This window comes from Gavia stellata, chromosome 15, assembly GCF_030936135.1.
Source record: "Gavia stellata isolate bGavSte3 chromosome 15, bGavSte3.hap2, whole genome shotgun sequence".
Classification (NCBI taxonomy): domain Eukaryota; kingdom Metazoa; phylum Chordata; class Aves; order Gaviiformes; family Gaviidae; genus Gavia; species Gavia stellata.
The window spans coordinates 2,817,332-2,829,349 of NC_082608.1; the positions used below are offsets into that span (position 1 = coordinate 2,817,332).

Below are 12,018 nucleotides of genomic sequence, written 5' to 3' on the forward strand. Positions count from 1 at the left end.
TGAAACCCCAGGGGTGTTGGCTAATCTGCAGAGTTTTTCTTTCATTGCTTTGAAAATTTTGGAAAAGTCTCCTATTTCTACCAGCTGAAACAAACCCAATTATTATTGCTATAATTAATTGGAAAAGAGGAGCTCTTATTCCTTACGTGTGCTTACAGCAAACAAGTGAAGACGACTGCCTTGTTTTATTGCCTTTTCTCTCGCTTGCTAGGTCAAACCCATTCTTGGACCAACGCAGGTCTTTGCCTTCCAGGGTGTTTTGTCTAAATCAGCAAACGCTGACCAGAAACACGAGTCTGGCAAAGGGGAGTGCAGGCAGTGCCCACGCTTTGCGGTCACTGTCCCGTGGACAAACACGACCCATCACAGCGACCCGCCTCGTGAGCACAAAGCCAGCCGCAGCTGGGCGTGCAGCTCCTGGGGAGCCCGCCCATCGTCTGCTGGAGAAGCTCCTACGTCCTTCCTGGCTACAACAGACTCTGTCCTGCTCCTCCGCCCTGCCAGGCGCTGCTGATGCTCCTCTCTGATGCTCAGATTTAGCAGCTCTGACGGGAACAGCCCAACCGCTGAATGGGTTGTTCTCCCTGGGTACCGCCTCAGCACTGGGGACAAGGTGTTACGGGTTTCGTGGCAAAGCAAGCAGATTATTTCTTAGGTCATGGCTACAATTAGAAGTGGAGGAGCGCCAGGGTTGAAGAGCACCACAATAACCTAATTGCACGGGCGGGAAGGCCAAGGTGTATGGCACGGCCTGCACGGCCAGGATCAAAACTGCTCTGCAGCCTCTCTTTATTGAACACTGACATTGTTGAAAAATCACAGGGCACCAAACCATTAGCGCTGGAGACTGATGCTGCTGGAGATTTCAACACTCAGAGAAAGAGCCTCAAGTCCCCTGAACATCCAGTCTTTAAGGGCTGAAGAAATCTCAGTACTGTATGGAGACACCATCCCATAAAACATAACGGGTTGGAGACTATGCTTTGAGGACTTTATGAACATAAAGTCTTTCTCGCAGAATACTTCATATTTTAGTGCCCAGGAATCCTCCCAGCCCTCTGTACAGACACGGCTCATTTTGGAGAAATAGTATTGGTGACTCACACCTCAAAGCCAAGACAAACAAAGAACCTTGAAGAGTTCAGTTAATTTCAAAAGCTTGTTTTCTGCCCCGGAGTACTTTGTGAGCTCAGTGAATATTCATAAATCATCAGTATGGTTTGCCTGCCCTGCTGGAGCTGTAATTCTGCTCTTTTCACAGACTCTAAATAACACAAAACCTGCTAATGGCCAGTCCACGCAGGGCTGCGGTGGCCCCATTATTTGCGCATGGGTGGTGCAGAAAAAGCATCCATGCTTTCAGTCAGGTAGGAAGGAGGTCTTAACATATGTTATCTTGACTACTGGGGGGGGACTATAAGTGTAAGTCACAGATCTGTCCATCTGTCTGTGATGGCAAAGCACATTTGAAGCTCTCCAGCTGTTATGGGCAGGGTCTGGGCTTCTTCTGAGCTTTGTGGATTTAACTGCAGGTTGCTTTCTGCAAAGCATCGGAGGGAACGGCACGGTTGTCACATTTTCTGTGCTGGGAAATAGCTGCCTCACCTTTTCCACTACTGAGACTTGTGGCAGCGCCCTGTGACTTAAGACCCGACGCGAGAGGGTTTGAGCAGAGGGCAGAGATGAACAGCGATGACAGGGCAGAACGGGAGTGACCGGGGACAGGCATCTCTGGCTGTGGGTATCAGGTCTGCCTGGGCCAGAAGTGGGGCTGAGCTCATAGGGCAGGGGATTATTTTGGTACATGCTCCTCTGCAGTCACGGGAGGTCCCTTTTGGGGATGGGAGAGGTTGCCCTCCTGCAGTGCGGGCAGCTGCCTGCAGAGCAGACCCGGAGTCGACAGGCTGGAGCCGGGGAACGGCTCCTAGGAAAGTTTATTGCTCCTGCTGAATGGTAATAAAGATATTCCGACTTAGTTGTATTTTGCAGGGTGAACCATGGAGCTCTCGATTTTGTAGACCCAGAAAAAGCAGGTGAAACAAGTACTTTTAAAAATACTCCTCCCCCCGCCAAGGATGAAGCCCCTCTGTCAAGGAGCACGGGGCCATCCAGGAGTTCAGGCATTTGTTAGATGATTTAACGAGCAATTAAGGATCCAAGAAGAGAAGATACCCCTTTCTTTTCTCACTCTCCAGGCTGCATCTCAAGCTGGGAATGACATTAAAATCTCCACCCCCCCCTGGGCCCAGCGGGTAGATTTTTAAATACTGCCTGATTGACTTTTCCCTTCCCGCCTCCCCCGGGTCTGGCGCTCCCGCTTTTCCCGAGGTGAGAGGAGCCGAGCCTCCTGCCACGCGCTGCCTCTGTACTGAAGCCAGCAATTAAATAAAGCAAAACAAACCAGACCAGCCAGCCCCCCCGCCCCCCCGCCTTGCTGTTCCCATCCGACGGGGTTTTCGTTAATGAATATCACGGTGGTATTTCAGCTGCCTCGGGAGCTAAAAATAGGCAGCGCTCTGCCCCTGGGATTGCTGGAAGGAGCCACAAAATGGCGTGGGGCTGCTTCCTCCGTTGCTGCCTCTGCCTTTCCCCAGCTGCTCTGCCTCCCGTCCCCTCGGTGCAAGCTGGCTGGGAGGAGGGCAAGGGGTTGGGCTGCTCTCCTTCACCTGGTGTTGGTCTGGTAGGAGAATCCCGGCCCATCCCTGCAGCTTTCCCATGCATAGAATCATAGGATCATTTAGGTTGGAAAAGACCTTTGAGATCATCAAGTCCAACCGTAAACCCAACCGCCGCTTCCCAACAGCTTGCGTTCTCCATAGCGGGTGAAACCCTAACCGCCGAGCCGATTGCCTTGGGGTTGTTTGTTACAGAGAGCGGGATTTGCTCAGCTCTGTGTCGCTGCTGAGTGCTGAATGGGTCCACCTACAGCGGGAGAGCTGGAGCTGGCTGGCTGGGCTCGGCTGGGGGAACGGGCTGAGCTCAGAGACCCTGGGACATCCAGGTTTAGCCGTCAAGCTAAAAGACCGAATAACCATTTGTTAAAGAACAAACCTCCACGCCAACTTGTGACTTTGCTTGCAACAGCCATGTAGCCCAATTCATTTGTTACCTTGCTGGAAGGGAGAGAGGCTTTTCCTAGCAGCCTGACATTACTGGCAGTCACGTTTGCCTCTGCAAGCTAGTTATTTTTCATCATGCAGACCCAGATCACCCCTAATTATTTCTTCCTCACCACCAGCCATGATCTGTGCCTGCGAAGGGACCAGCAGAGCTGCTGCCGCCCTGCCTGCCGTAGAGTTGCACAGGAGCGGGACTCAGGTCCCAAGTCTCTGACCATCCCAGGGTAAATCCTGGCTCTGATCCTTTGAAGTTGCCTGGACATTAACTAAGGGACTTTTTTTTTCTTTTTTTCAAAAAAGAATAGTTTTCTGGAAGGGGAGAATTTAAGGGAAAGGCAAAGCCTTATGTGAAGCTATGTGGTACAAATCTGCTAACCCCTATAGAGCTGCGCTGACTTACACCCACTGGAGAGCTGACCCAGTGTGTCATATTGTACTGTGCTTTCCTTTTGGTGAACTAAATCCCAGTAAATATAACTTTTGCTGTTATTTACTCTGATTAATCATACTTGTCACTCAGCCTACCTCAAAGGTTAACACTGGGGCAATTTCCTTTGGTGGCTGGTCGTACTCAAAGCTGCATCTCAGAACATTTCAGAAAATCCATGCGGTGGGGGGAAAAGACAAACCCTGCATTTTGCTGGTGGTGCAAGACAAATCAGAGACACTGTACTAGTTTCCAGCAAGCTGATCTTGTATAACCTAGTGCACAGCTGAAAAGAGTAGTGGCCATCACCAGCCAGGAACCGGGGGGCAACTGATGTCTTGAAAGCATTCAGCGCCCACAAAGGATGTCCCTCCAGGGACCTTCTTGGGGGACCCAGATCCTGACCTCAGGGTAGAGTGGTACGTGCCTCTGCTACTTCAGTGAGACACAAGGTCTTGTAACTTGGGGGCAGAACGTGGCTCATAAACTGAAAACCTCCTCTTCCTCCTCCTTGGAGAGCATCTCAGAGATCTGGACTCTGCTTCACAGCTGAAGTGTGGCTGCATCACAGCAAAAGACAGTTATTTTCACAGCATTTGCAGCCTGAATGAATTCTGGAAACAAAGCAGAGCTGGTGAATACGCCTCTTCCAGAGACATCCAGGGCCCGGCTCCAAGTCCATAGGAGTTTTTGTAGATGTTGAACAAATAGCTACACGTATGACTCTCCCCCTCACTCACACTCTCTTTCTCACACATCTGTGTTTCAGAGATGACCTGTGGAAATCTCCCTGGCATGAAGCAGCTGCTGTGAATCGCAGCAGAGACAACCTTCTCCCTTCCTCCTCCACTCTTCCAGCCACCTTCAGAACACTTAACCGAGGCCTCCCACCCCTGCTTGGCGTTTGGCTTGCTGGGCATGCAATCTGAGAGACCCTGGAAGGCACTGAGCTAGTAAAAAACTATCCAGGGACTTATTCAAATCTATCCCTTTAGAGAACACCATGAGGTGGGCACCCAAACTGCATCCCCTCTGTCTGCGCTTGTTAGTCAGCGGCAGGTCTGGAAAGCTCCTGACACCGATCCCAGTGGTCTGGGAAAGAGGGGTTTACGCAGATGCAAAGCTCAGCATAGTGCTCTCCAGCAATCTGCATCACACAGCAAAGCTAAGCCTAACAAATTAAGTCAGAGATGGTTGGCTTTCCACAGCGTCATGCTAGCCATCTTCTACCCTGCTCGTGTAAAACAGCTGACAAAAAGGTTGGTTGACTTGGGTACAGTGCCAAAGGGCTGCTGTCTGTCTGTGGGCAGACAGACCGGTTTGTACAGAAAACATAACCCGACAGCCGCGGTGACGTGCAGGTCTCTCCTCCCGAGGTTGTGCTGTCTGGCTAGCAATTAGTAAAGCCCTGGTTTTCATATCCTTCTGGAGCCAGGATGGTCCCATCACCTCTGACTGCCTTGGCCAAACCACTTCTGTGTGTCTGGTACTTGGTCTAGGATCTCTATCCTGAAACCTTATTACTGCTGTGTTTTCTGTCTGCTGCTTCCTATTTGGGAAGACGTTGAGCAGGACTGATATTATAGATTATTACAGCTCTAAAGGAGGCCAATTGCTTTGTGCTTGGTACTACTTTTATTCCTACCCATTCCGTATGATACTGCAGCTGAGCAAATAAAATTTGCTAGCTCTTATGTGGGTATAAACTTCTTTTCCCCTCCTGCAACACACATACAATGCATGCACTAGACTAAGACCTTGGGCTGCCAGTTGGCCACCACCATTGTAAGAGTTCCTACAGCCCTACGTCCTGTAGGAAACAGAGAGATGGAAAAAACCCACCACCCAACAACACAGAACTCAACCTGCAAGAGGGATGCCACTGAAGGGCAAGTCATTTCCCAAATTCGCTTCATTCTAGGAAATCGTAGGGTCCTCCCCTGTTCTTGAGGAGCTCAGAAGAGCTCCTGAGCTGGGCCAGACAAACATGGTGGACAGCTGACCTGATTTTCCCAAGCAAGGCTGGGAAAGCCAGAAAGCATGTGTTAAATGGTCTCAAAATAGGTCCTGACCCACTAGCTGCAATGGAAGGTGAGAAAACGGCACTCTGTCTGTCCCAGTCACTTCTAATTCAAGAAGATGGCATCCCTGAGAGACCGAGGGCCACTGCAAACTCCACCAGCGTCCCTCCGAGGGCAGGATGCTTTGATGGGTCCTCTGCCCTACAAGCACCGAGCAAAAGGGCTGGCTACAGGACCGGCAAGCCCAAACGCCATCCCTCGCTGACGGCTTTCAGGCCACGCAGGCACAGACAGCGCTGCCCACCAGGGAGGGGACGAGAGAGAGAGGGTCACAGATGGGGGACATTAGCCACATGGCTTCTTGCTCCGCAGGGAAGTGCTCTGCCGCAGTGCTGAGGAGGAGGCTGGAAACACCAAAGACGGGAGAACAAAATCCTTGCAGCCTACTGCCCTTCTCCTCTCTGTAAAATCCTCTCTGCTGGGTAAAAGTCCATAAAACGTAACGGCACTGGAGTGTTTGTGTTGCGGTGAACGGCGGGGAAATGCCTGCTGTCCCGCAGTGGGAGAGCAGGTGGGGAAGCTGCTTCGGCTCCGGGCGTTTGTAAAAGAAATGGCTATTTTACATTCATTGCAAAGCGGATGGCTGAGGACGAGCTGAGTGGGAGTGATGGCGATTCTCCAGGAACCCACTCCAGGTTTGGGATTTCCCGATGGCTTTAGCCTGCACATCTTCCACTCTTCAAATGTCTTTAAGATTTTCCGCACCAACATCCCTCCGGGCGACTTGTGTAAGGCTGGCAGGGCAGAGGGGACACGGGTTCGTTCCAAGCTTTCCCACCACAAACAGGCTTTGCCTTTGCAACAGAAAGGGAAACCAGCCCCTACGGTGGGAGCATTCCCAGGACAAAGCTGGATTTTTTTTAACATCTCTGGCTAAATGCTGCTCATGTATGATGATTTATAGGGTAGCGCCTTCCTGCTGGGAAGCTGTGCAGTGCTGGAACCTAGTAATTAGTTCAGTGCTCAGAGCTTGATGCTGAATGGTGGGTGCTAATATCCACTCTACAATTAATCTAGCAGATTTATCAGTGCCTTGTATGGCGAAGGGCTAAGTCTGCAGGTTACAGTCATCTGTCCCTGAAGAAAGCGACGGTGTTTCAAACAGAAATACCCTTCTTTCATTTTATGGTCCTATTTTACTTGGTCATCTGTGTTGAAGATACATACTCAGAGGACAAAGTGGAGAGGAAAAATCCCCCCATCCCACCCCAATTCTGCTAAATTTCAGCTCCTTGTTGCCTCGTTTCTTCTCCGTAACCCATAATTGAGGTATCTGGGTAGGGATTTCTTACTGCTCTCCACTGAAACAGCCCCAGGAGTGGGTGGGTTTGGTGTCCACAGCCCAAGCCTTCTGCCTGGCAGGGTGTCTCAAAATTATTTCTTGCATCGCTGGTGTGAAAGCAGGTATTCCAGCAGCCAAATAATACTGGATTTTCCGCTTGGCGGCAGAAAGGAGGAATTAGGTGGTGTGAAAGATCAGCTTGGATCAAATGTGTTCCCCTGCATTCTTCCATAGACCCAAAATCCTCCCAAAAATTTAATTTCACATCCAGCCAAAGCACTGTTCTTGAGCCCTACCAAATATTTTGGTTTGTTTCGAGTTATTTGGGGGCTCACTATTATTATTTTAAATGTAGGTCAATTTTCAAATAAAAATTTTGTTTCCAAATGAAAAGTTGCAAAATAGAATGAAAACAAAACAGTTTGGCCTTTCAGGAATGAAAAACCTTTTGGAAAAATTCTCAAATTTTCACATAATTTCCTCTTGGCCATGACTACCTGTAGATTTTGACCTGATTTTTACAAATGTTTTCTATTTCTTTTAGACTGTGCTTTTTAGCAAATTCACCATTCATCAAACCTTTCTGTCCAGGTCTAGTAATAAGTACAACAAGAACTTGCTTATCTGGAGTCCTTTGTTCACTAATTATTTGAAGTTTTAATTTGGATTCTGACCACCTCAAATTTTATGATTTTCAGTCCTATACTCTTTCTCACAAGATGTCTTACAAGATGACCACTGCTGACTGCAGACAAAGGGGTTTTCCTTAGGTTTGACTTGGACTTTACAGGAGCAAAACGAGGTACCTAACGTCTGACACCTACACGGCCAGGATACAGGTACTCAGGGCAAGAGGACACGCTGGCACTGTGGTTTAAAAGCTGTCCAGGCAATTAGCTAAATATTAACTAACGGGGCATCGCGTCAGGCAGCGAGGGCACTTTGGGAACTGAATTTCTTCTGCCAGCTTGCTTAGTTTCCCTTATTTGCTTAAAGACATAGTCTGGGATGAGGGACCTCAGAAAAGACGGCAGTGCTTTGCTTTATCCAGCTTTCCCTATTACCTATCGGTATTTTCTAGGGAACCTCTATAAAAAGAGACGGCGGAAGTGTGCAAATGGAAGTGTGCAAACCTGCGGTCGTTTTAGGATTGTCACTGGCAGCAGCTCCCAATGCGGATGCCCAAGAAAGCTGCCTGATTAATGCATGTGCTTACTGCCTTCACCTGCACTGGTTTGAGAACTTCTTGCTTTTTGCTCTCCAGCTGCACGCAACCAGCGATGGAGCTGCGGGGTGACCTGGAGGCCTCTGCGGTCTCAAGAGGCATCATTAGTAGTGCTGTGAAGGGGATGGGCTGAAACGAGACGTGATTCATTGAGTGGCTGGCTAGCAAAGTTTTGCCCGTGACTTATCATTAGTACAACCTTCGTTTAGCTTCCCTCCCTCTTAATTTCCAGCTGCCTGTGAGCCCTCCTCCACAGGGAGGACCAGGATTTTGAAGAGAAGGAGCATTTGGCTGAGGTCCTGCTGGGAGTGGAAGTGGCATCTGATGGGGCTGAGGTTGAGAAGTGGCTGGTCGAGGTGTCTGCAGCTGCCTAGAAGGAGCCCTAGAGTTCAGAGCGGATGAAAGACAAATTTATTACTAAATGTCTCCCATGCCACTGTATCTCCAGCAAAATCAAGAGTCGGGTGCTTGTAACAGGCTCGGAGGAGCTCTTCCTTTGATCAGCAGGGATTACAGAGACTCACCCCCAGCAAGTTCCTCCTTACTGGAGCTGAGGCACTTCACACACTAACAGAGGGAGGAGAGAGGGGAGACCTTCTCGCTCTCTACATCTACCTGAAAGGAGGTTGCAGAGAGGTGGGTGTTGGTCTCTTCTCCCACATAACTAGCCATAGAACAAGAGGAAATGGCCTCAAGTTGCACCAGGGGAGGTTCAGGCTGGATATTAGGAAAAATTTCTTTATGGAGAGAGTGGTGAAGCATTGGAAGAGGCTGCCCAGGGAGGTGGTGGAGTCACCATCCCTGGAGGTGTTCAAGGAATATGTGGACATGGCACTGCGGGACATGGTTTAGTGGGCATGGTGGGGTTGGGTTGGTGGTTGGACTTGATGGTCTTACAGGTCTTTTCTAACCATAGTGCTTTTGTGATCGTGTGAGATTTGCTTATATATTGTTACAGGTTGCTGCAGAGAAAAATTGTCCTATGTTTTCCTTACAAAAGCATCAAGAAAGTTCCCCAATGCTTTGGTGAGGTGAGAATGGGAGGAGGAAAGAGAAGAGGAGAAGTGAGAGAGGAGGGAGGGGAAGGAGGGGGAATCTAGTGGGTTGGGTGTGAGCACTGCCATTCCAGGGGAAGCTGTTTTCGGGGCTATTAACAGGAACTTTCTTTTATTAACTGCTCTTTTCAGAGAGAGTGGATAAATGGGACCTCAGGTGCAGCATTAGATGACAGGATAGTCCGTAAAATAAGAGGCTGGCAGAGAAATAGCTTTATAATGGCTTAACAAGGATAGGCAGAAAGAGGCTGGGGGCCTGGAAGAAATCTTTGATGCTGCTGTGTATATTTATTATTTATTCTTCTGGCACAAATACAGCATCGCAGAATGTCAAAACCATAACCTGCTGTAGCTGGATTAGTCCTACATCTCTGTAACCATGGCATCACATAGTATTGACAAGGAAAATCAGCAACAATGAGGAAAAAAGCACCCAGCTTTTATGACGTTTGCAGATGAGGCAGACTTCCTTGCTCCAGTGAGGATGCACCAGAAGGGATAAGAAAACCTGTGAGCATCCTGCTAGCCTGGGCATCTGTGAATCTCAGCTATGATGGAAAATGCCACGACACAGCAAAGTCACTCCCTTGTGTGTAATCCCACGTGATACACTGGAGGAATATAGGGTGGATCCCCCCTAAAACATTTTGCTGCCATTGCAGAGCACCTTGAGCCCCACAAAAAGGTGGGGATGGCACCAGCGCCTGTCTTAGCTGGGGAGAGAAATAGCTGCAACATCTCACGCACCGTGGTCGAACCTCTCCGTGGCTGTGACCTGGTGGCGTTCACCTCTGGGTTTGACGCTGCCAGTCCTCGCCCACCGTCTCTCAGGCTCATCCTATTTCAGTGCTCTTCTTCCTTCCCCTCTGCTGCTCCCCCTCTCTCCGTGCCAGCCTCCCTGGCTCTGCAAGTCATGCAGCCGCTGCAGCTGGAAGCCCTCCCTCATGGTTGTACAGAGCAAAGGACCATGTTGACATGAGTAAGAAGGCATAGGCTTATTAGCGTACTGATTATTTTTTTGAAAATAATGTATATTCACTTTTTTCTGGAATGCTTCTGCTGCCTTGGAAATATTTCAAGTACCAGCAGGGGATTAGGGAGCTTCTCTTAATCAGCTTTTGTTTTGTTTCTTTTTTTACATCCTTGCAGAAGAAGGAGTAAAAGCCTACTCCGAAATGCTCTCCACAGAGGAGTCAGGATTTGGCAGTGTCATGCAATGATGCCTCTGGATAAGGGGAAACGGGAACAGTGCAGCCCCTCACCGCCTCCCAAAGCCCCCTTGCAGAAGGCGTCAGACCTCTCCCGCAGACAGATTTGGGGCAGGAGGAGCCGGCGTGCTCCAGCCGCCCAGCCGGGAGCAAAGCTCAGGCGGGGGGGCTGTTTATGCTGCCCTGCAGCCCAGAGCAGAATTGCCAATAAAACCTTGGAGCAGAGACTTTCACAGTTGTCTAACGGGTCTGGAAATCTGATTTCCTCTAAAATAATAGACTGGGCCTATGGCCACCACGTACATCTCGGCAGCGGCGTGTGTGGTGGTCCCTCCGTGGCACAGCGGGTCACTTGGAAAGTGAGAAACCCTGACAAACCCAAATGTGTGCCATTCTTAGTTCCTCTTCTCTTTCCCTTCTCTGTTACTTTTGCTTTTTCTCTCCCGGCGGCCCTGTCTCTCCCTGGCTCTACTGCGGCTCTGCCCGCCCGCCCGCCCGCAGCCATCCCCAGCCCCGGGAACAGCCCTGCGTGCGCAGCGCTCCCTGGAGATGCCGTTTCTCTCGCAGGCGTTCAGCCCGTGGTGCATTGCAAAAAAATATCCCCGGCGGAGCGAGCGATGCCAGTAAGACGCTCGCCTTCCTTCCACCTCCCAGGGCTACTTTCTGCCTTGGCTACGAGCCTGCTGCATCTTTGTGTGGTTAATAAAAATAACCTAAAAGTACTCGGGAGCAGACAGAGCAATCCCAGAGACTCCAAACATCTAAGGGGCTTTGTTTCCAAGGCAACATCTTGTCTCCTAGCTGCAAAAGGCCACGGGAATGAAGGCAGCCTATGGAAAATGAATAGCTCAATGACAACAACAACAAAAAAATCTGCTGGGGAGTGTATCGGGGAGGGAGGGGTGTTCGTAGGGGGGCCAGGAAAGAGCAAAGCTGAGCAAGCCAGGACTAGCTGCACAGAGCATGCAAAGGGACAGGGTGCAGTTTATCTCATGAGAAGCACAGTCCTGCCCCCATTGAAATGCATAGCACCACTTCCACCGACTTAATGGGAGCAGGGGAGCTTGCACAAATCAGCTATTCTTTTATTTTCCTCCTTTTTTTAAGCCACAGTGTTTGAAGATTCGAGTTAGTTAAAAATAATCCATTGTCCGAGGCAGAGCCTTCCTGGGTCCCAGGAGCTTTTCAGGCAGGGCTGCAGCACGCTATTGATTTTGACCACCCCAGGCTCCCACTGCCGGAGCTGCCTCCTCCCCTCCACAGCCCAGGGCAGCGAGGCTGGAGGTGCCGGAGCACGGGAGCATCCCTCCGGCTCTTCCCATTAAGAAGGAAACGTTTTCACCCATTTTTGAATGGTTTCCAGAGCTGTGCAGTATGTGAATATCTGTGTGCAAGCCAAGCTGCAGAATCAGTTTCTTCGCTACGGCTGCAAAGATGGTTTTGCTCTTACGGCCTTTCGAGCTAGCTGCCCCCAGAGCGGACTTGAGGCTTCAGGCATGGGGAAAGCACAGACCCCCCTGCCCTCCACGTCCCACCAGTGACACCCGTGGCCCCTCTCTGACAGCACCCAAGCATCCAAGAGGGCAGGCGGGCGGGTCTGTGGCTCCACCGTGGTGCTATT

The 12,018-nt window shown here is 50.1% G+C and overlaps 1 protein-coding gene across 3 annotated transcripts in view; it reads right to left on the reverse strand.

Annotated features, from left to right (window-relative positions):
- GNAO1 (G protein subunit alpha o1) overlaps positions 1-12,018 on the reverse strand; it is a 149,033-nt gene that overhangs the window by 51,915 nt on the left and 85,100 nt on the right. The window contains exons 5-7 of one of the 3 annotated variants that reach the window (XM_059824924.1): positions 8,126-8,139; positions 5,804-5,824; positions 4,271-4,291 (exon numbers count right to left, since the gene is read on the reverse strand). The exons of the other annotated variants lie outside the window; for them this stretch is intronic. Of the exons in view, the coding sequence (XP_059680907.1) occupies positions 4,271-4,291; positions 5,804-5,824; positions 8,126-8,139 (56 nt within the window). The remainder of the gene's footprint in view (positions 1-4,270; positions 4,292-5,803; positions 5,825-8,125; positions 8,140-12,018) is intronic. 3 annotated transcript variants of the gene reach the window in all.